The sequence below is a fragment of the Elgaria multicarinata genome, chromosome 3 (genome assembly GCF_023053635.1).
Source record: "Elgaria multicarinata webbii isolate HBS135686 ecotype San Diego chromosome 3, rElgMul1.1.pri, whole genome shotgun sequence".
In the NCBI taxonomy this organism is placed as follows: domain Eukaryota; kingdom Metazoa; phylum Chordata; class Lepidosauria; order Squamata; family Anguidae; genus Elgaria; species Elgaria multicarinata.
The window spans coordinates 131,342,317-131,367,201 of NC_086173.1; the positions used below are offsets into that span (position 1 = coordinate 131,342,317).

Here is a 24,885-nt window from a genome sequence, read left to right on the forward strand (position 1 = left end):
AGGCACATTGCTATGCATGTTTAGACAGAAAAAAGTCCTACAACTCCCAACATTCTCCAACCAGTCAAGCTAGCAGGGGAATGCTGGGAGTTATAGGACATTTTTCTGTTTAAACATGCACAGGATTGCACCCTTAGGAGATGTATGTTAATTAAAGCTCTTCCTCGCAACATGATTTGAAAGAGGGACTTTGAGATGTATGAGCTCTAGGTATGGAAATGACTTCTGCATCTTTCTACTGGGTGGATGTACAAGTTCCCTTTTTGCACGTTAAGGTGGAAGCTCAAACTAGGAGCTTATATTATCTGTTCCCCTATTTGCTGTTTTCTGAATATGAGGAGCGTTCCCCTCAGTCATTGGGTCTACTAGGCCATCCCTGCAAAAAGACGGAATGCCATACCTGGGATGGCTAGCTGTCCCTAAATATAGGAAGGCATTCTCCTTAGCAAGGTTCAATGTTCTCCCCTCTAAGCTATTAGAGGGCAGATTCAAGAAAATCCCAAAGAATATTAGATGCTGCCCCTGTAAAGACGTCGAGGTGGAGTCCATCTTGCATGCACTATTTTACTGCAGTTACTATCAAGAGGCCAGGAAAGACCTAATATGTCCTATTATACAGCATTTATCCGGTCGCTCTCCTGCGTCTTTACTTCAGGACACCAATAAGCTTATTACTGAGCAAGTGGCCAAAGTTTTGAATCTGACTATTCTCATTAGACCACTCATGGATGTCTGATCATGATTTTAAACCTACTGATAAGCATTTTTACAGATTTTGTATCCTTTCTTTTTACCATGTATTTTTATTAATGTCTGTGTACTTATATGCTATAAAAATGGTTTGTTGACTGTAAATAAAGATAGATTGATATCTTCAAAGAATATGAGGAAGAACTAATGAGTGGGGAAACTTGCCTTGCAGGCCTCCCCTGGAGCAATGCAATCAAAATCGAGACCTATGTTTTGACGTAGTATGACCAGCAATTATTACTTTTACCTTTTGAAACATCCTTGTAGCTTCTCAGAATATGAAAACTGTCTGTCTTTCAATGGAGAAAATCCTTTGTTAATTAAATCCTTTTCTTTCAAGGGATGTTTACAGTCCATCTTCCCAAGGAGATTCCTGGAGAGATGTTTGAAGGATTAGACATGTTGACAGCTCTGTTAGCACCGAAGAAATCCAGATCAGCTAAACCTTTAGTAGAAGAGATGGGTTTGTATGATTTTTATTAAAAATTGGTTCATGAGCTCTTTTTCTGTATGTTCGTATAGCGTGCCTTTGTATTTTAGAAGTTGATGCTGTCCAACATTTCCTGTAAATACGCATTCAATGGTTTTTATAGGTGGGTATTACTCCTAGTTGGTTATACATACACAGCCTTATACTGAGTCACTCCATCTAGCTCAGTGTTATCTATGTTGCTAAAAATTCCTCTCCAGGGTTTTAGAGAGGAATCTGTCCCAATTTTACCCAACGATGCCAGGACATGAACTTGGGATTTCTTGCAAGCAAAGTAGCTGCACTGCCACTGAGCTATGGCCCTTCCACCATCTCTACTTGTGGAACTGTAACTACCAAAATATTTCTCACCTGTGATCTAAATCTAGGACGTTTGTTCTGATCTTTGGGAACACACACACACACCAAAGAAGGAAGAAGAAGAAAAGATAAAACGCAACAAAATTGAATTACCCATAGCAGCAGGATCTAGCATATTATTATTTTATTTATTTATTGCATTTATAGCCTGCCATTTTCCCTCCAAGGAACCCAAGGCGGCGTACATAATCCTCCTCTCCATTTCATCTGCACAACAACAACCCTGGGAGGTGGATTGGAATGAGAGTCTGTGAGTGGCCCAAAGTCACCCAGTGGGTTTCCATGGCCAAGTGGGGACTAGGACCCGGATCTCCCAACTCCCAGTCCAACACTTTACCACTACACTACACTATATGCTATATTACTATACACAACCACAGCCAAAATATTAAATTACAAGCCCCAATGAGATCCTATCTTACTGGAATCCCAACTCTAGCCCCAAAGAGAAGGTGCAACAACCTCAAAGCACTTTATTCAGCCTTACCTTAACGCAACAGAAAAGAGACATTCTTTTCACCAGGGTTCCATATGCTGAACCGAGAAAGGGCAACTCGCCTCCTGTATGTCTCGAAGAAGCAGAGTGCCAGGAGAAGAAAGATGGGAAAAGCCTCTTCTGGGGCAGATGTCTCATTGGCTACTGCTGTCCTCATTAAAGGATGTAACGCTAAAACCAGCACAATGACCTAAACATCCCAAAAGTAGCCTCCAAGACTGTTGGTATGAGGCTGCTTGTATAATGACCACCCACAAGTTTTTATAACTAGACTCAAAAGACCAGGAATTTCACAGTTTTTCCCAGCAACCACTTCCTTAGGAAGGCTTCTAAGATTGGAGGGTGAAGGGAAACAGCCAGCCCCTGATAGCAAGCACAGAGCCTTTCTTGCCTCCATGAGACTGGGCCTTAGACCAAGGTATCCTCATTAATCATTAACCGGTACTGCACCTGCACTGTCATTTAGGAATGACAGGAGAGGAAGATAGTGTCTCTCAGCCACCTGCTGACCTTCCTGCTGACTGCACTTATTTGTTGGTTATTAATTAGTAATATTTATATACCGCTCCTCATTTGAACTAAATCCTGTAGCAGTTTACAAAAAAATAAAAACAAACAAAAAGCTCCCTCCCTCTCTCTAATGCACGCACACACAGCGTAGTATCATGAGGGTGGGTTCATAGATAGCTCATGGCTGAGGGAAAGCCCAATTAAACAGATATGATATCAATAAATGGCTGAAACTGGCCAGTGTTGAGGTCTGACATTATTATTATTATTTATTTATATAGCACCATCAATGTACATGGTGCTGTACAGAGTAAAACAGTAAATAGCAAGACCCTGCTGCATAGGTTTACATTCTAATAAAATCATAATAAAACAATAAGGAGGGGAAGAGAATGCAAACAGGTACAGGGTAGGGTAAACAGGCACTGGGTAGGGTAAAACTAACAGTATAAAGTCAGAACAAAATCATACCTCAGCCTGCTAATTTCTAACCCCAGTACATGCTATGTGGGCCTTCAGTGTTCACATTTTCACACCCGGCAACAAAGGCAACCCCTTACTTCTGGTTACTTAGATAGGGGCCATTTCTACACCTGCATTTTACCCCCGGGATCATCCTTATGTATCGAAATGACACACAGGGTATCCCGGGAGTAGGCAGGGACGATCCCTCCATTTTCTTGGGATACTCCTTAGGTGTAGAAAGGGCCAGGAACTCTCCCTGAGGCAGGCTTCTCTTCTGCCTTCATTGATGGGGTTTTCCTATGTGTCACGCAGCCTATTTTTTGAGTGGCTAGGGATCTTTTCTAGCTTGATGGTTCAATTTCTGAATAACTTTAAGGACTACATTACAGAAATAAAATCTTGAATTAGCTATAGTGAGTTATGTATCATGTTAGCTAAGTATTAATCCTGATTTTGACCAGTACTATATAGTAGCATTATTGGTTTATCTGATTATACCTCCGTCTTGCTACTTAAACAAATATAGTGGGTGTAACTGCAACATGAGCACACTTTTCCAGTTTTAAGACTGTTTTTTTTAGACAGAGGATTGTATTTTTTCACTAAGATCTCTAAATATACAGTAGTGGCTGATACTATGTTTTTTAAATGATGAGTGCAAAAATATCTTAGCTTAATTGACAATGACCACTTCACACCACCTCCGAGATTTCCACATTAGGTGTTATTTTTGCATCGATGCCTGTACTCAGGGGGCTCAACTTACATTTTCCTGGACAACACTCTTGGTATAGTGTACATATTACGTGATGGGGGACCTACCTATGCATGTAGGTCTCTAGTTAAAATTATATCTAATGTGTGAATAGTTAGTGTCCTGTGAGTCAGTGCAAACTAGCCTATTCCCTATTCTTCCACTGGGTGTTCTATTGGATGTACACAAACAACTCTTATTAATCTTAAACCCTATTTTCACTTTCTGAACGAAGTGATTGATTAAGGAAAAGAAGAATTTTAGAAGTAATTTTCTAATTTTTGCTGACCGCAAAGCTTCAGGTGCTGACAATGAGGAGGACATGGAGGAGGAGGAAGAATTTGACTGGGAAATTGAGCAGACTCTTTATGAAGAAAGCAGAGAGACACTATTATGTTCAACTTGCACCTATGGATTTGGAAATCAGAAGTCAGGAGTTTTCAGTCGTCTTCAGGTTTGTAGGGATATCTTTTTTTAAGTATCTGATCCCTAAGGTTTTCTAGTCAATACAACTTCATTCCTTCCATGTTCCCCACACCATAGTAAAATCAGAAAAATATTACTGTATAATATTAATGTGAAGGAAATCTTCATGGCAGTGTTATTGAAATGGGATGCAATCGCTTGGTGTGTTTGGACGACACTTTAGTCCACTCCACAGATGGCTATTTCCAGGGTGCCTTTGGGCAATACGGAAGTGCTGCTCTATGGAGTGGACTATTTCCACTCTGTGGGGTTGTCATCTCCCCCCCCACACACCTCTCGTCCCTCCCACTGAAGGCGGAGCTGGTTACCACTTACCTTACCGGGGCGCTGCCATTCTGTGGGGAGGAGAGATGCACTATGCAGTGATGTGGCGCGCCTGTTGCCGAGCAACAGCCACAGCGGCAGAGGATTCCCACTGCCTGTCAAGATGAGAGGGGGCTCCACCTGGGTTCTTTCTCTTGTGACAGCTACTGCGGAAGACACACCACTGTCGTCACTGGAGAAAGAAGACCTGCTGAAGAAGTCTCTCCTGTTGACAGGAGGTGAGATTCCTCCACTGCTGCGGCCAACAGACACGTTGCGTCTCCCCCAGTCATGTGAGGCGACACGTCCACCAGTTGTCACTGTGCCAGGTGCAGTGGGACAGGCGATGGGAACGTCGCCACTGACGTGTCCTTCACTAGAGGAGACCGTTACAAAGCCTCTTCTGTGATGGCAGCCCTCGGAGAAGCACACGCTGTCCCCACCGCAGAAGCAAGAAGCAAGGGACTTCAGAATGCTCTCCTTATGTTCAGGGCACGTGTCCAGCCTCCAGTGAGCACCAAGCCATGTCATCCCTCTCATGGCTTGGTGCCGATGTGTCCTTCCCCATTGCGTCAATGGCATTGGACAGGGGCGGCTGCAACAACGCTGCCCCGTTGCTATGGAAATGATGGTGACAGAGATGCTGCTATGATGAGGCAGGAAGGATGCAGGGGAATTGGATGCACAAACATCCGCCTGCCTCAGCAAAGGATTGCCTTTCTGTTTGCGTGAATGGGGATGGGACGCGACGCGGAAGAATCCACGCTGCTCATGATAGCAGCAGATCAGATCCTTGCATGCGCCCCTGCCCCAATATCAGTGGATGGGTTTCTCCCGTGGTTGGACTTTCACGTCCAGCTGCGGAAGGCATCCTTTGCCCCCCACGCCCCGCAATCCATTTGGGGATCAGCTCGAGGGGATGGAAGGAGCGTCTTCTATCCCCTCGAGCCTATCTCCAGATTGATCAGGGTGGTGGCAAGGGACGTGCATGCCCCTGGGAATGTGTGGGGCACCGTGACTGGAGGCGCCCCACCCAGGGACAGCATGGTTTAAGCCCCATTGGATACAGTGGAATAGTCTGAAGGTAAGGGACTTATCCATAGTATTATGCTTCGTTCTTTGTGCCATGATTATGTAATGATTGTGGGAGGGAACAGAGCATCTGTTAACTGTCGTACATAAAGATACTGGGTTACATCCAGACTTAACTGTGCTTAGAGTAGACAGTTGCAATTAATGGAGCAAGTTAGTAATAACTAACTTTAATCCCATTGATATTATTAGGTCTACTTGAAGCAAAACTAAGTCTGGATCCAACCCAGTATTCATGGAATTAAGGATTTAAACATTTTGCTTATGCATTGGTTATCAAGTAGATATAAATCTTTGTTCTTGAAAATCATCATTATGATTGCTGTATGAACTTTTCTTTTAAATATGTATTTTTTGTAAAGATTAAGTAACAGACAAGGGAAACCTTGTGTTTTCTTCTCATATGGACACGCTTAGCTGTTACCATGGGATTTCTACAGATGTGCATAAAACCAGGTGTTGGTACCCCTTGGTTCCTGAAACTTAATGGAAGTTATGCAAAACTTTGCATTGTGTAATTGGCCAGTGTAGAGTGTAAGAAGTGACTTTCTGTGGCTTGAGCTAGTGTATCCATAATGGAAAAGGACACACTTAAAAGAAAGGTCGCTTAGCAGCCTCTAAGATGAAGTTTACAGAATAACAGTTAACTATAAACCTCAGAATCATAGTCTGGCTCGGGTACTGCTGGCTTTACTTTTTAAATACATTTCTTTCTATATAAACAAAGAGAGCCACACAGCACACACTTGTCTGAAGGATACAATATAAGAAACCGACGCATTGTGTTAAATGGACCGTTCAGCTTTCTCCATTATGGAAGCAGTGGGGTTCCGTAAAGATTTATGTTGGGGCTTCGGCTTTCAAACTTACTCATAAACCATGTGGATGTAAAAGGGAATGAGCGGGGAGGTGGGGGGCGGCAGGTTTGCAGATGTATTCTTCAAAGCTGGCTGTGAAGAACTCTGACAGGATCTTTCCCCATTGGAGTAGCAGGATGACAGGAGAGAGATGGTGCAGATAAATGCAAGCCTTAGTTGCGCAGGTGCTCTGTGCGGCAGAAAAAAAGATTCCTCCTCCCCTCCGTAAAGGTTGTCTTCCGCCAGCTGAAAGGAGCCGCAGGTGAGAGCTCCTGCTCTGGTGGGGCTCTAAGCTTTGGCTCTTTTGAGTGTGGGCCTTGTGATAAGCTGCTTTGAGGACTCTAGTCAAAGAGCAGGATAATAAATCTACTCAGATGGCTTTATCCATGTATTGTGTTAGCGGCACGGAGACCAATAAAAATCAAAGCCACATCAGAGTTGCTCAATGTGGAAAGCGGCTCCGGTTGTAGCAAACTTTAACAATGCTTGTTGAGCATTCCAGACATGAAGAACCTAGGTCAAGTGATAAATCGCCACCAACCCACATGGGCTATGTTCACATGTAACACTGACCCAAGATTTGTTTTAACCCTGGTGCGGTGAACAAGCCAGTGTCGGTCTTGCAGACCAATAAAGTCATCACAGCTTGTTCAGCTAATTATTGGGTTGTTTCCCCTCCTCTGCCAGCACCCAGGTGGTATCCCAAATGCCCAAGCAGCCGTAGAAGGCTAGCAGGGATTCATGAGGTTACCAGCCCACTTCCCATGCATAAGCAGGGATTGGATCTCTCTTCAGAAGTCTTTGGCAGCTGTCTCCCCTTCTTAGACAAGCCCCACAGAGACTTGATTCCTCTGTAGGGTAACTCTTTCCTCCCACCAGACATGATAATTGAAAAAAGTGTTATAGCCAACAGTGACTGCTGTGCCCCCTTTGATTTTAGTGCATTGTATTATCCACCCATCAGGGGTGACTTAGCAGAAAAGTTTTGTAAGATTTATGTCCCTCTCCCCAACAGCAGAGGTTACGCGGTGTAAACAAACCAGCTCCCATGGTCAGGCATAATAGCTCCCTGGGGGCAGACCTTGGCTTGCTCAGTGTTGTGATAAGAACTTAGCTGATACTAGCTAAGTGCCTTGAGGATTTACCAAGCCATACAGCTGGGAAAACATTTAACCAGTGGAAAAATGGCCAGTAATCCTTTTTCTCAGCCTTTGTTCCCCTTGAGAGTTTTTCATTTTTGTACTATGTGGGTGTAACATTCAGGGAATCCTCCTTAGATGTGCTTCCAACATGCAACCGATGGTAGATGGTATTTATGTACACATAGGTCCCTTAAAGCTTTTCTCTCCATGCATAGCAGCTTTAAAAAGTATAGTTCTGGCATGGGTGGAACTTTAGGTCAGGGAGGAGTTGGGGCGTGGAAAGAAAATGGTTGTCAGGGAAAATAAGGCAAAGTAAGAGTCCAGGGGAAAGGCAAGCAAATGCAGTTTAGCCCGAGGAGTGGTTTCTCTTAGTGGGTTGGCAAAGAGATTTGGGTGGGACACAGAAACAAACCAGGAATAAGCCAGGTTTCCAGGATTAGAAAAAAAATAAACCACTGTGTGATGAGCCTCTGGAGCTGGCTGCCTCCCAGTGCTGGGCAGAGTCAGGTTGACCATGGCTAGGATGGCTTGATCTGAGGAGGCGGATAGCTGGCTCATGTCCACGTTCTGGTCGAACCGCTTTAAAGAACTGCAGCTGGACACCTGTGGGGCTGGGAGGCATTGCAGTGCAGTGCTAAGGCAGAGGATAAAAACAGGAAGAAGGAAGCAGGCAGGACGGTTAAAGGACATATGAGAAGGGAGAAAAGAGGAAGGATAGACAAACTAGGAAGGTAGAGGGGGATACACCATAGAATGTAGAGATCAGGAGGAGGAGAATCCCTGCTTTCTCAGTCCCCGCCCACAGAACTGCCCCCTTTCCCCTCATCTCTGAGGTCACCCTTGTGACCTTGGAGAGGCAGCCAGCACAATTCTCTCCATGACAAGCGGGAGGAGGTAGGGAGCTCAGAACAAGACTGAGTAGCCTTTTTTTCTTCTTCCAAATTTTTAACAATGAATTTGTTTCAGTTTTACACCTTCGTTGATTCTTTTGTTTTCATCTTACAGGATGAACTGAATGATGTTATTGATATTAAAAATCCAGACCTGACCCCTGCAGTTGAACGCAGAGAGAAACGGCTGGCAGCAGAAGCTGCCAAATTTGATCCTGATCATTATCTGTAAGTATTTGCCTGATTGTGTGCTTCAGCAGTATCTGGTTCATCATCACTTCACTAAGCAATAGAGCAGGGGTGGGTGCATCTAAATGGCTGCTGCTGCTTCTGGATAGGAAGGGTATGCTTCCTATTTGTCTTGATATATTGTCTTTGTTGTATATTAGAGTATTCATATACACTTGTGCTGCGAGTTGTGCACAAGGAAACCCATGAGCACTCTGAATTCTGGATCTATGGCTTTGTGCTCTCTAATATAATAAGGGAAATTGACACACACTGGTCCATGGGAAGGAAAACTGCTTTTGCACATGTTTCAGCCGAGTCTCCCTGAGAAATGAGATCACTTGTTCAGGTTTTAGTAATTTCTACCATATTTCGCGTTCTGTTACTTAGCTGGATGGAGAATGGATGGAGTGATATGGGTATTATTATTATTATATTTATTTGTATCCCGCCTTTTGCCCAATGCTGGGGTTCAAGGCGGCCTTACAAAGTTTAAAACATACATTTTTGGGGTGGGGGGGAACAAAACCATAAATGTTTAAAATACACAACAAAATCATAAGACATTAACATAGATGGAGGGCCAGATTATTCTCCAAAGGCCTGCTGGAACAAAAAAGTTTTAGCCTGCTTCCGAAAGCCCATCAAGGAGGGAGCCAGCCTAGCTTCCCCGGGAAGAGAGTTCCAGAGCACTGGAGCAGCCACCGAGAAGGCCCTCTCCCATGTTCCCACCAAGCTCCCATGTTCCCACGATCGTATCTCGGCATGTCTTTCAGATATCTCAGCTTGGCTGCTTCATCGTCGCTTGAAGCTTAACATGGCAAAGACTGAATTGCTTGTTTTTCCTCCTAAACCTTCTCCTCATCTCTCATTCTCTCTTACTGTCAATGATGTTACGCTTACTCCGGTCAAGGAAGCTCGTAGCCTTGGCTTTATCTTCGACTCCTCGCTCTCCTTTATTCCTCATATTGAGGCAGTAGCTAAATCTTGTCGATTTTTCCTGTATAATATTGCCAGGATTCGATCATTTTTGTCTGTCTCTTCTGCCAAGACGCTTGTTCATGCACTGGTTATTTCACGGTTGGACTACTGCAACCTTCTTCTCTCTGGCCTTCCTTCTTCTCACATCAGCCCGTTGGTTTCTGTTCACCACTCTGCCGCAAAGATCATCTTCTTAGCATGCCGCTCCGACCATGTTACTCCGCTTCTGAAATCTCTTCATTGGCTTCCAATTCACTTCAGAATCCAATATAAACTTCTCCTGTTAACCTTCAAAGCTTTTCACGGTCTAGCTCCTTCCTATCTCTCCTCTCTCATCTCACACTATTGCCCCGCTCGTGCTCTTCGCTCCTCTGATGCCATGTTTCTCGCCTGCCCAAGGGCCTCTACTTCCCTTGCTCGGCTTCGTCCATTTTCGTCTGCTGCCCCTTACGCCTGGAACGCTCTTCCAGAACATTTGAGAACTACAAGTTCAACCACAGCTTTTAAAGCTCAACTAAAAACTTTTCTTTTTTCTAAAGCTTTTAAAACTTGATGTTGTGCAGACTTCTACTGTTACTTTCTACTGTTAGTTTTTCCCTACCCTGTGCCTGCTTACCCTACCCTGTACCTGTTTGCATTCTCTTCCCCTCCTTATTGTTTTACTATGATTTTATTAGATTGTAAGCCTATGCGGCAGGGTCTTGCTATTTACTGTTTTACTCTGTACAGCACCATGTACATTGATGGTGCTATATAAATAAATAATAATAATAATAACAAGCGCGCCTGTGAAGATGGTGGGACTGAAAGAAGGGCTTCTCCAGAAGATCTTAAAGCACCGGCAGGCTCATAAGGGAGAATACGTTCTTTCAAATAACCTGGACCCAAGCCATATAGGGCTTTATAGGTCATAACCAGCACTTTGAATTGTGCCCCCAAACAGACTAGATGCCAGTGGAGCTGTTTTAACAGGGGAGTTGTGTGCTCCCTGTAACCAGCCCCAGTCAACAATCTGGCTGCAGCTCTTTGAACCAGCTGGAGTTTCCGAATACTCTTCAAAGGCAGCCCCACGTAGAGCATGTTACAGTAATCCAATCAGGATGTAACTAAGGCATGTGTCACCATGGCCAGGTCCGACATCTCTAGGAACGGGCGCAGCTGGCGCACTAGCTTTAACTGTGCAAATGCACTCCTGGCCACCGCATCACCCAAAACTAGACTCCAGCTTTATAATATAAAAAATAAGTGCTGCCTGCAACAAAAGAACGGAGAATTTCTGAGCTCTAATCTAAACAACTTTTACTTAACTTCCCTATATACTTTTTGAGAATTGAAATAGTTCTAGCTGGTCAATATCTGTAAAGACTGGTCAATATCTGCAAATGCTGAACAGGAGAGTTTTGTATTCTCACTTTGGACTACATCTAAGCTTGATTTCCAGAATGTTTAGATTAATTGAGCTACACTTTAAAGGAAATTACTCCCCTAAATATGTTGATTGAAGAGAAAGTGCAGGGAACATTTTATATGCTTGCTGTTGGGACCAATTCATGGCCCAAGGACTCTTTGTTAACCTCATGGAATCTCAGTTGAATTTTGCCAGAGGACTGTGTGTGTTGCATTCCTCAGAATGGCCAGCGTTCTTTTGGTAGTTACTTTACTGTTCAATAGATAAGGTTGATCAGTTTTGCTTGTGTTTGGGTTATACAATGTTCTAATCGTTGGTTATTTCTAAATAAACCATTACTTTTCAGTTATTCACTAACACTAAGTCCCATGGGTCAAAACTTAAAAAAGAGGAAAATTATATTTCGGCTGGGTTCAGTCTTAATGTGAAAGTATCATTTGTGCTAACCTTAGTTAAGAAATCACTCCATAGGATGAATGCCTGATATTGTGTAATGCATGAATTCTTTTATTTTTCCAGTGCTGACATTTTTGAAGATGAAGTGATTTGCCATTTGTTGAAATACAAGCCTTGGTGGGTTAAAGCCTATGCAACAAAGATGTCTCCTCAAGAAGGCAGTCCTTGGAATGAGAGCAATCAACCTGCACTTGGTAGGACAATACTTTAGATGCTCCTTTTCTGTTGCATGACCATTGCAGACCTCTGGGTGTTTTCAACATTTACTTGGCGTTCCTTTGTGCAAAAGAGGGATTCTCAAAACATCCTTCTGTTCCTTTTCAAAGGACTGTAGAAGTTTGCTAGAGGGAAGTTGAGATTTCACGATGTATAGTGGCATATAGGAACAGAGGTAATTACCTCCACAGTGAACTGCCACTCTGCTCCTAACGTTATCCTAGGAGCCTTTCTTTCACTTGTTCTCCTCCCTACTCTTAAAAAACAAGCTTAATGCATTCCCACCAATATAGAGAAATCTCAGGCTTCTGAGCAAAGAGAGGTTCGAACTTACACAGAATAATGTTACTGAGTGGATTCAGATCTGATTGGACAAAGCGGAGGGTTCTCCCAATTGAGGGGGAAATTAACAACAAACTAGCCTTGAGAGAAAGTGGTAGTGGGACAGAGTTTGTCTAGGAATTCAGAATTCAGTCTTCTGGGATCTTCTTTGATTTTTATTTGAACCCTAAGGTCTATCAGTCAGAACAAGATAGAAAATGGTACCTTGGAGAGCAGAGTCGATGATCAATTCTGAAACACACATAGGAATATATAAATTACCTGTTTGATGGCAGAGATCAGGGATTGTAACACAACACTCTTGAATTGGCCAATAGAGTGGAATAAAAACCTGATCAAAAGCAATCAATTATGCTCCTATTTTACGATGATGATCCATCGGGCTGAAAGATAAGCAATTAAAATTTTCCTCTGACATTTCTCTTACTGATTGAACAAAACAGTGGCTGTGGGTTTTTCATAATGCTTTGACAAAAAGCAGTGTTTAAATTGTGCTGTACTAAAAGATGTGTGTCTTCTTTTATCTAACTGTCTTTAGGTTCACTGTAGTTGTGACAGTATTAAGGAGTGCATTATATGCCCTTCTATAGTTTAATTATTGTTAGTGGAAGTACTTTCTGTTCCTGCCAGAAATCTTGTGATGAGGAAAATGACTTCAGCTTGCACTATTTAAGGGACATTAAGAGTGAACTGTTACAGCTTTTATTTGTGAAGTAATTTATGTTGCAAAATCCAAATACGACATTAAAAAGATGCTATATTACTTGACCAGGATAATTTTATTTCATGTAAGAAATAGTTGATTGTCGCACCTTCAGGAGTAGAGATATAAAATGTCTGGAAATTTTGTGGCTGTGTGTGTGTGTGTGTGTGTGTGTTTTCTGTTTTTTAGTGGGGGGGGGGAAATGGAAATTTTGGGAGAAATTGAAAAATAAGCAAGACTGATTTTTTTTTAGTGCTTTTTACAAATCTTAAGTCACTTTGTTGCTTTAAGACAGCCTTACCCAACGTGACACCCTCAACATATTGTGGACTTCAGGTCCCATCAGCTTCATGTAGTTATTATTATTATTTATTTATATAGCACCATCAGTGTACATGGTACATTGTCCAATGGTAGTATGTCCAATGGTCAGGAATGCTGGGCACTGTAATCCGAAGCATCCAGAGGCACCAGGTCCAGGAAGGATGCTTTAGGAACATGATGCAGCATTTCTGTTCCTAAAGTTATTTTATGTTTAACTTAGTTTGCTCATGAAATTATCATTCTATTTTAAATTTTTAAAAGTAAACTCAGTAAATTTGTAATTACTGTCTGAATATATTAGAACTATATTAAAAGACTGCTACATCATCAGAAACACAGGACTCTGTAGAACAAAACCCAAACTGTCAAGGATGCACATTTACTGTCAAAAATGCACAATGGTGACTCTGCTTGTATGTTAGGAAACTGAGCATAGATGTTCATTAGTAGAATGTTCTTTAGGTTCCTCAGGGATTATTTTAATAGGGAATAATAAAAATGCTGGATTTAAAGAAAGGATTTAAAAAAGAATTTCCTCATGGTTTCATTATTTCTAGACGTTTTAGATTTCTAGTGTTCTTATTACATAGTTTTTAGAAATCATTTTGAGGGGGAGAGTAAAGGCTGGGTAACAATGTATAAATATTTTGTCTTAAATTCTAAAATAAAATATTTCATAATCCAAAACTGTTCAATTTTTCCTATTTTTCAGGGGGGGGGAAGGTTTTTGTTTTTCTGATCCCCCCCCCCCCACAGGCCTTCACATCTTTATTCAGGAGTATTAAATCTGTGTTGCGGTTGCATGATTCAGTGCTTTTAAACTAAAAGTGGGCGTCTTGGTTCTTGTGTTAGTCATCTGGAGCTCTTTGTTCCATCGGCACAGCATGAATTCTCATCTTTGTGATGGACCATGATCTGGGTTATGTGCAGTGGATATACAACTGAGTCCACCCTTCAGCAACAGTTGGAGTGAAGATTTAGGGTTTCTTGTAGTAATCTGATTCTATGGATTTAGTTAGTCCAGGCGTGGGTAAGTTTTGGCCCTCCCGATATTTTGGCCTACAACTCTCATCAGCCCTAGCCAGCGTAGCCTGTGTGGAGGGATCATGGGAGTTGCAGGCCAAAACACCTGGAGGGCCACAATGGGCCTACCCCTTGGCTCGCCTATCAACCCTAGGCTTGTTTTCATGATATGGGCAAATAGGTATTTGAGTTACCTGCCTATAAAAGTGCATGTTTTAGTTGTCAGCTTGAAAATGGGGCCCTTGTGGTATATTTAGCTTATCCAAATTTAGTCAGAGTGAGATCATGAAGCAGTGTTATTCCCACATCAATTTTTCACCTGTCAGACGTGTCCCTTCCTTGATTGTATACACCACATGAATGAGCAGCTGCTTCAGTGTGACAGTTAACTAGTTGGCAGTGTTTTATAGTTTCGCTGGTGGTAAATGGCAAGTACATCCTAAGCATCTTATATGCAAGTAAGTTCCCTTCAACATGTTTGCACATGATGGGGTGTCAGCCTGTGATCGGAAGAACCTTTACACACAAAAATGAAGAAGAAAAAGGAGTTCCGTCAACTTCACAGGTACTTGTTCTAAAACGATTGTGTGTTAGATTTGAGCTGTGAGGATTTGCGCTGAATGCAGATGGCGGCTCCCTCCCCCAGGATTTAATAACTATTGCAGCATAGCAACAGTCTTTCTAAATTTGTCAGAAATGGAATAGCAGCAAATGTAATAACTTCTACAAGTGAAAGAGAGATTTAAAAGCCCCTAATGTATCTAATTTACACTCACTTTCATGCCAGCTTGCACTAGCCAGATGATTACGAGTCCTCAGCGTACACCCTCTGCACCTGTTGATGAGCGTTGCTCAGTAGTCCTTTACTTTCTCTCTATTGACTTTCTCTCCATGACTGATGGCTGTTTTACCAGTTTTATGCCAACCCTCTGCTCATTTACCTAAACTGGTGTTGGGATTCCTTTTCTAAAGCGTTTTGTCTTCTCCAGGGGTTTTGGCCTTACCACTCCCATCAGTGATACCCAGCATAGCCTATGGGAGGGATGATGGGAGTTGTAGGCCAAAACCTGTAGAGGGCCACAAAGATGTTTGAACAACAGGTGCCTGCACCGAAGGTAATGCTGGGAAATCTTCTGTTACACCAGAACTGTTGTGATTTGGTCTATATGTAGTAGTGAGGCTCTTGTTGCTGAACAGATCCCTGTTATGTACAACAGTAGAAGTAAAAAACAATCATATGCAAACATGATCTGGAAATCAGGTTGTGGACTATGCAGTTGGACAATAGAATAGCCAGTGGGACCTGCAACAAAATGTTTTAATTTATCCCCATCCCCTAACAGGAGTGTTCCTGTTTAAAGTTCCAGCTAGCCTGGACCAAGAGCCTTGTAGTCCTGGTAAAGTGAGACGCTTCAGGAGGTGGATAGTTTTTGTTTTTATCTTTCCCACCTTCCTAGGGATTTTCCATACTGTGCTATACAGCACTGGAGAACTCACATTTGAGGCTGAGCCCTGACTCGGCATTTATAACTGCCTCTTAGCCCTGAGTCTTCATTTACAACGGTATTAGCAGTAGGGACAAGGTGTTCTTTGGAGAAGAGATCTCCTTGTTCTCCTTTCTCAAACTTCTCTGCATAGCGCAGGAAAATATTTTTATCCTCATGACATGCATTCTCCAATATACTCTCTGGGATAAACCATTAGGGGCTAGAACGGGCTAATCCTTAATTCCTTCCCACCCTACGAAAAAATTCTCTGTCCCCAATGTATCTAGAAAACTCTTCCTTTTGCCGGGAGCATTTCACTTCCAAATTGCTAGGCACACAACCGCCCAAGTTCCCAATTTGTATGAAAGATTGCTCACAGAAGTGGTTGAGGTTTGAAAGAGAAAATGGATCAGTGCTTTATATCTAAAGCATCTTCCTTTCTGTTAATGAAGGTGTACTAAATTTATTTGCTGTACTTTTAAACCACCCAGTAACCAAAGTTTTTTGGGCACTGTACAGTACATTAAAATGTACAGTGTAAACTTTAAAACAATAAAAACAGTGCAGGTTAAAACTAAATTAAAACCAGCAGTAGAACAGACTACTACTACTACTACTACTACTACTACAATAATAATAATAATAATAATAATAATAATAATAATAATAATAATAATACTAATACTATATTAGTTAATTTCAAAAAGCACTAAAACATTTCTCAAAACGCCTGGGAGAACAAAAAGGTCTTCACTTGGTGCTGGGAGGACCATAGTGTAGGTTCCAGGCAAGCTTTCTGGGGATAGCATTTCATAAATAGGGTGCCACTACTGAAAAGGCCCTCTCTCTTCTAGCTACCTGCCTCATGCCATTGGGCACAACCCTTGAAGGAGGGCCTCAGATAATGATCTTAATGTCTGGGTAGGTAAATAAGCTGTCTAGCTCTTCCCTATTTTGGACTAACTGAAGTTTCAGGACCATTTTTAAAGGTAGCCCCACATATAACACATTGCAATAGTCCAAACAGGAGATTACCAGAGTGTGAATAACTGTCACAAGGCTATTGCTGTTCACGTAGGGTCATAGTTGTTATATAAGCCTAAACTGATAAAAAGGTGCTCTGAGCTATGCCTCTAGTGACAAAGTAGAATCTAAGAGGACCTCCAAATGACAAAACTTGCTCCTTTAGTGGGAGTGCAACCCCCTCCAGATCAGGTTGAATGTTACTTAACTGGACAGACAAACCACCCACAAGTATCTGGGTTTTATCTGGATCGAGTCTCAGGCCTCAGCTAGACCTACCTTGTATTGCACGATGGAGGGGGTGAAGATCTCGCAATATTTTTATCATGAGATCTCCCCTCTGTTTACATGCGACGCGCGATGACCTTGGAGGGAGAGAACGTCGCACCTGCCATTTTCTTTAAAAAAAACCAAGATGCGCACGAGCGCTCAAAGGTAGGTATTTCTTTTAAAAAATAATTTCCCTGCTCCCCTCCAACCCACCCCTGATGGGCGCAAAGCTCCTGAGGAGCTCTGTGCCCCGTGCACAGGTCCCAGCTCCTTGTGAGTAACCATGAGGAGCTGGGACAAGCCATGACACACACACGTTCTGTGGTCTCGGGATCAGCCCAAGACCACGGAAAAAGCAGGCTCAAAGATCAGGGCGAGATCCTGGGGCAAGGGAGGGATTATTCCTCCCTGATCCTGGGTTCCCCTGTGCATCATGTGAACTCACAGGGACGATCTCGTGGATCACCCCAGGATATCGCCCCATCTAGCTATGGCCTCAGTTTATTGGCTTTCATCCAGTTTATTACTCTCCCCAGGAACTGGTTCAAAATATCAACTTCCTTATTTGTATTAGATTAAAAGGAGAGGTAGAGCTGGGTGACGCATCACTCCATATCTCCAGTGATTTCCCCCAGTGATTTCATGTAGATGTTGAAAAAAATGGGGGATTAAATAGAGACCTGAGGAACACCATAACACAGTTGCCATGGGGTATAGCAATACCCTAGCACCACGTTCTGGAATTGGCCATCCAAGTAGGAGTGGAACCACAGTAATACAGTGTCCCGACTCAGACAGCCTATCCAGAAGGATACCATTGATGATGGTGCTGAAAGCTGCTGAGAGGTCCAAGAGAACCAATAGGGTTATACTCACCCTGTCCCTCTCCTGGCACAAGCCATCCCACATGGTGACCAAGGCAGTTTGCTTTCCTAATCCAGATGTCAAGCCAGATTGAAATGGGGTCCACTGGTTTTATAGCATATCAGCTTGATAAAGGTAAAATCTGCAGAAGGGGAATGAAGAATAAAGGGGTTTTAAAAATATTTGACTCCACTCTTCTCTGCAGTTTCTTAACACTGTGTAATAACATGAAATTGAGTTTAAGATTGACCCAATTTATAATAGGTGAAATTCTCACTGTAGTGGCAGGGCTTACCCTTCAAAACAGGTTAATATTTTCCCACGTAGCATGTAATACAATAGTGTAGGTGACATTTTGCATGGATACTTCTGACACATTAAAAAAAATCACCATGGAATGCCCTTAGCTTTATTGATTTTTTCCCCCAGCTGTGCCTGTATTGAAACTGCAGTGGTTTTAGTATTTCCAAAGAGACAAAATATTTTCCTTTGTAACTTGCTTCTTTATCCATTTTTGCAGTTGTCTATTTCAGAAATATTAATGGGATTTTTGCAAAGATCGGTTGAAAAAGGACGTTCAGGAATTCTTTAAAAGAGAACTTCTAGAACTGCTTCCCCCCAGTTATTACAGAAGATATTCCAAGATTCCTCTTACCTATCGAGACAAGTGTTCAAACAAAAAACCTCTTTTGTTTGGCATACGTTAGTATGAACTCTTAAGAATTCTTGGATGAAATGAATTTTCTAGACCCATTTGAATTGTGGTTTAGGTCTGGCTTTGATATTGAAACTGTCTTGGCTACCCTGTGAGGTTGCCTCTGTCAAAGACAAGGGAGTGTGACACCAATGATTCTTCTTGACCTCTCTCTGCCTTTTATACTATCCATCATGGTATCCTTCTGTAGAGGCTGTGCAAGTTAGGGATTGGCAGTATGGCTCTTCCATGTTCCCACTCATACCTGGATGTGAATCTCCAAAAAGTAGTGGTGTTGAGAGAGATTTTTGGTTGGTTCTGTAGCATTTCTACTTTGGGGTCCTGCAAAGTTCTGTCATCACCTGTGTCATTGTCATGTATAGCCCTACTGCTCCTGTATTGGGAGCAGGTGATGCAGGTAATCAATCAGAAACAGCTTCAGACTCAGAAGACGCCTAGCCAGAAACCAGGCAGTTAGAGCCAGTGGGGGAGGAGGTTCACACGGGAGAGGCTTCAGCTGGAAATCTGCCCCCTCCGGAGTCTATCTCTTCAAGGCCAAATTGTATGCTTTCAATGGACAGGGAGTCAACTTCCGGGGGTGAGCATTCAGTAACCTTACTTGATGCTAGGAATCACCGAAAACTAAAACGTTCAGTGAGGTTAGCGCAAAGAGACAGTCGGACAGATTGCATAAAAAATCGTCCACGCATCAACCACCTTGAAGTTATGGACATTTGAAAAGTCTTTTCTTTTCTTTGAACGGACAATTGTCTTGCTTAGTTTGCATATTTTTTGCCTAAGGAGGAGTTTCACAGAAGGTGCCTAGTTTGTGTTACAGAAGTGTTTATTGCTTGCAATAAAGCTTTGTAAATTGCCTAGCACTTTGCCTCATTCGTCTCTCAGAGAAAGCTGGAGCAGCTACAGTACACGACAGTCATTTAACGTGTATGTGAAACTACTAAGTTTCACATCTAGGGATTTAGAATGGAGTATCATCAATATAGAAATTGCGCCCAACTCTTAATTTTTCTTTCTGTTTTAGTAATAGATAAGGACCTGTAAAACCTAGTCTCCAAGAGCAGAAAACAAGCAAAACCCACTCAATAACACGATTATAGTGATTAGAAGCAAAAATTAAAAGCAACAGCTACCCACCAACAAAGGCCTCTCAGAATGAACTTGTTATTTGGGCTTGGGAAGGCAAGCAGTGAAGGGGCTAAGTGGGTTTCCCTGGAAAGAGCATTACACTGCTCAGGTGCCACAACTGAAAAGATCCTGAGTATATTGGTCCATCTACGGAACTTCTGTCAGTGAGGAAAGGCTAAATAAAGTTTAAGAGGCTTTTTCACTTAGAAAAAAAAAGACTAATTGACATGATAAAGGTTTATAAAATCATGCTTGGTATGGGGGAAAGTAGGTAGAAATGTTTCTCCCTCTTTCATGATGTCAGAACGTGAGATTATTCAGAGATTTCCCTAGTAGGAAACAAAGATTGTTGACCCTTGGAGTGAAATGGCCCTCCAGAAATATGATCATGAATAAGTTCATGATTTCTACATGCTTGGAACACCCTGTGCATGCAGCAGAAGTATTTATTTATTTGCAACATTGATATACCACAGAATATAATAGTGCTGAAGTACACATGTTTGTGAATTAAAAGAAGTCATTGAAACCAAACACTCCAAAACTACCTGCCAGCTTCATGAGCTTACAGAATGTTAGTGACAATTGTCCTTACACAGACACACAGGGATTGATGATGGTAGGTTGTGGGGCTGGACAGGGGAAAAAGCAGTCCTCTATATCTTTTCCCTCTCCAAGAATGCCCCCCCCAACCTGGCTTGAACAGCACCACAAGTCTCCTGTTCCATGAAGTCTGGAGCCCTGAACGAGAACACTCTACTTAATGGCTGTGGATACATCAAAACATTTTGTTACTGGTCCCACTCGTGAAATTGATTGGCAAGAGGTTTGGGACTGTGCTTCTTTATGCAGCACATAATTAATGAATATATGCTTGATTAGAAGGTCTCTTTCGGCTCTCTGACTCAGGGGTGGACTTGTCTCCTTTAACGATATGTCACAATATTTTGGTGCATTGGTTGCTAGAAGGGAAGTGTAAGTGCATATTTTTGACTAAAAGATGTGTTTTATGATCTGATTGCCTTTGTACTCTAGGTTTTTGAATGTTGTATTTAATTAGAATTGATTTTTCCCCTTAGGGGAAAATTTTATTGACAACTTATTGTAGCATTTATTTTCAATGGGTAGATATATTTTTGTATTTCATGGTTGTTTTTGATACAATTGTATTTGCTTTGGTGTGTCAACTACTTCTTTTGGAAGGAAATGTGGAGTACAGACATGGAAATGAGTAGAAATGAAATGTAATTAGCTTATGGAATTCACTGCCACAAGATGTGGGTGATGGCCAGTAGTTTAGAGTCTTCTGTGCTTTGCTACCTTATTCTTAAAGGCAAGTTCATGTAGAATAAGTCTTACCTACTAGTTATGATTGCTCTATGGCAGGAGCCCCAACATGGCATCTGTGGAGTCCTCCAATGGCACCCACAAAATTTTCTTCCCTGCCTCCTTCAAAAAGAAAGAAGATGCAAAGGCGGTCTTTTTCTCTCCCTTTCCAGACTCTCCCTTTGCCTTGTTATTTCCCCTTTCCTCTGAGGCCTTAGCTAGATTTACCAGTTATCCTGCGATGGAGGAGGGAAGATCTCATGTTGTGTTTAACGTGAGATCCCTCCTCTGTTTAACCACGACGACCTCAGAAGGAGAGGCAATTGCGCCTGGCATTTTTTTGGGGGGGGGATTAAAGGGCCAGCAGCGCACAAACACTCGTGCGCAAAAGGTAAGTACTTTTTAAAATTTCAATTACTTTCCCCACTCCCTCCACCCTACCCCCGATGGGTGCAGCACTCCTCCTGGCTCCTTGTGAGGAATTGCGCGGAGCCGGTTCAACCTGCGGCCACACGTTCCACGGTCTCGGGCTCAGCCTGGGACCGCAGAAAACCGGGGCCAAAGGGGAGGGCTATATCCTGGGGCAAGGGAGGGATAATCCCTCCCTTATCCTGGGATCCCCTGTATGTCATGTCCCATCTAGCTATGTCAGACTCTAGCCTCACTAGTCTCTCTCCTCTTTAGCTAGCTGATTCTCCCCTCCTAGCTTCTAACCTGGCTCTTTTTCTACCCCTTTGCCTCCCTGTTTCCCTCTCCTTCCCAGCCTTTAACGCTGCTCTTTCTCAGCCTACCTCTTTAGCTTGCTGTTTCTCCCTCCTGTCAGCCTCTAGCCTTGTTCATTCTCTCCCCTTTACCTTGCTATTTTCCCCTCCGTCCCAGCCTCTAGCTTTGCTATTTGTCCTCCGCCACACCTGTTTTGACTAGCCAGGCCCCTCACAGTTCCATGGGAGCCATTTTACAGATGTGCCCATAGCAGATTTTCAGATTTTCCAAAGCATCCATGGGCCCCAAAACGTTGGAGATCCCTACTCTATGAAATCTCTAGGTTCAGAGACAACATCTTACTGGATGCCAGTTGCTGGGGAAGTAACTATGGGAGTAGGCTATTGCCATAGTGTTCTGCTTATGGGCTTCCCAGAGATATTTGATTGGCTGCTGTGAGCAATAGGAGGCTGGACTTGATTCAACAGGTCTCTTGCATATCAAGATCAGCATCTAAATTTGGGCCTGAAAACAAAATGGTAAACACCTCAAACAATGTCAAATTGCAATGTTACAGCTCTGTCCTGCCAGTTCTAGTAAGAATCCTGGTGGCAGCATTTTGAGTACACTCTGTAACCCTCCTGTTACACTCCTCTAGTCTTGATTATACTTGAAAACATTATTAGACCATGTAGCTTAGATTACTTAAAACACATTACTTAAGCCTGAAAACTAAAATAAAATAGCAATTAAATTGCTTTGTAGAACTAGAACTAATTCTTTGTAATAACTGGTTTTATTTGCTTGATTTCTCCTGTTTCAAACTAATTTTCACTGGATATTTTAATACTTTTGGACAGAACATGTTTGTGCTGCCATACTTACCTGTGCTGTTTTAGCTTTTGTGTTATGTATCCATTTGCTTTTAAGCCATTTTGTCTCTATCTACTCTGTTGTTTTTTCCTGCTCCACACTTCCCCCACCAGGCTGCTGAAAAGACATTTCTCCAAAGAAAGCCAGCAGAGATATTCGTACAGGCACCATCATTATTGGCTTTCTGACCAAGTATCCCTCCAGTAGAGGGCACTTCATTCCTTTGGCTGACAGCCCCAATTTTCCTTTCATGGTTCCATTGTATAAAGTGAATTAAACGAATTCTTTGCATAAGCCTAACTAATTATGTAGCCTTTCCCATGGGGATGGGGAGCGGTGGACGTAGCAAAGCAGCTCTGTGCTGCTGCTCAGATCTACACTGTACCCTTGCTCCTACAGGCTCCAAATGAAAAGGGTTCAAGTTTTTGTTTTGTTTTTAAAAAGTCACATTCGGCTTAGTTAACAGTTCATTTTATTCGGTTTCACAATGTGGAATTCTGAAGCTCTGTTTTAGGCGACAAGCAGTCTTCAAAGCTTAGGCAGCAGTGCGCATTTAATATATCATTTACATGCTCTGAGGTAATTTATTTTGTCTCTAGTAATCCATCTTGCTTACTAGCGATCAGTCTCCAATTTCCTTTAATAGGAGAAGAAAAATGATACTTAATTTTTTAAAAGGCCCTGTCTTTCCTTAGGTTTCTAAGTGCCCAAATAAAATATTCACAAGTCTCACTTTTATTTATTAGGCCCTTGAATTCAATGAAATGGTTAGTGTCTGACATCACAGACATTATAATATATTTTACAGCCGTGATAGGCAAAGGAATTTCACAAGGGTTCTAAAAGTCACGACCACCATAATGGTTTGATCCACACCAGGTTGTATGTGTGCATTGCGGCAGAGGTGGCGATCTGGAAGATACAGATTGGAGGTCCACTTCTACATTATGGTCACCTGACTGCCCCATTTCTACATCATAAAGATGAGTGATACTTGCTTTTCCTAGAGCAAATAGGGTCTCTTATTCTTTATCCAAAGCCATCAAAAGGGGAAAATCCCACAGGAATTGCTAAAAAAGCCAATGGCTTTATATTAAAGGATGTTTAATATAAAATTGCTCAGACACGTTTTGAATCCTCAGGTCCTTCTTCAGGGTACTTTGTTAGAATGCAATGGGTATCATTTACTCCCCATCCACACTCTCCTATGCCACCTTATTCTTTATCCCAGAAGTATTCAGAGCCAGTGTGGTGTAGTGGCTAAAGTGTTGGACTGGGAATCGGGAGATCCGGGTTCTAGTCCCCACTTGGCCATGGAAACCTACTGGGTGACTTTGGGCCAGTCACAGACTCTCAGCCCAGCCTAGCTCACAGGTTTGTTGTTGTGAGGATAAAATGGAGAGGAGGAGGATTATGTACACCACCTTGGTTCCTTGGAGGAAAAAAGGGGGGCTATAAATGCAATAATATTAATAATAATAATTCATATTACTAGCTTTCTCCAGTAAAAAGAACTGGGTGGTATAAAAAGTAGGATTAGCCATTACCATTCACACCAATCAGCTTTGGTTCAATATAATTGCTTGTCCTGAGGAAGCAGAGCTGCTCATATATAGTGTTCTTATTTTTTCTGTTAGCAAACTCAGGTACTGAGTGCCAAAACAATTGGAGTTAAAATAGGGCCTCTGAAAAAGAAGAGAGGGTGCAGGGTCTTGCTATTTACTGTGTAATCTGTACAGCACCATGTACATTGATGGTGCTATATAAATAAATAATAATAATAATATCAATATGTACAGGGAACCCTGAGGTTTTCAGAAGTACAACTAAACACACACACACACAGTCACCCTGTGGGGCAAAAAAATCCAAAAACATACCAGTTGAGGTCTGACCATGCTCAGTAGTCATAGAATATTGACTGTCAGTTGAAAAAGTAAAATAGAAAATTGGCAGGGGGTGGGAGGTGGAATGGCCTGCTTGCGGAGCATGGCTGTTTCCTGGAAACCAGAACAGATGTGCTCCTCGTAGGTGGTGAGGATATACTGCAAGTCGTGTGTGGTTGCGTGCGTGTATAAATGCCCAGCTTGGCTATAAACATAAGAGCCATGCTGGATGAGACCATACATCTATCTTAGCCAGGCTGAATTTTTGACCCAGTTTGAGTGCCTTTGCAGAGGGGGCGGGGGGGGGGGGAATGCTGCCCTGAGATCCGAATGACATG

The 24,885-nt window shown here is 42.5% G+C and overlaps 1 protein-coding gene across 1 annotated transcript in view; it reads left to right on the plus strand.

Moving 5' to 3' along the window:
- Nucleotides 1-24,885, plus strand: part of SHQ1 (SHQ1, H/ACA ribonucleoprotein assembly factor) — a 92,850-nt gene that overhangs the window by 4,797 nt on the left and 63,168 nt on the right. Inside the window, exons 4-7 of the mRNA XM_063121918.1 lie at nucleotides 1,091-1,213; nucleotides 4,122-4,279; nucleotides 8,711-8,823; nucleotides 11,732-11,862. Coding sequence (XP_062977988.1) covers nucleotides 1,091-1,213; nucleotides 4,122-4,279; nucleotides 8,711-8,823; nucleotides 11,732-11,862 — 525 coding nt within the window. The remainder of the gene's footprint in view (nucleotides 1-1,090; nucleotides 1,214-4,121; nucleotides 4,280-8,710; nucleotides 8,824-11,731; nucleotides 11,863-24,885) is intronic.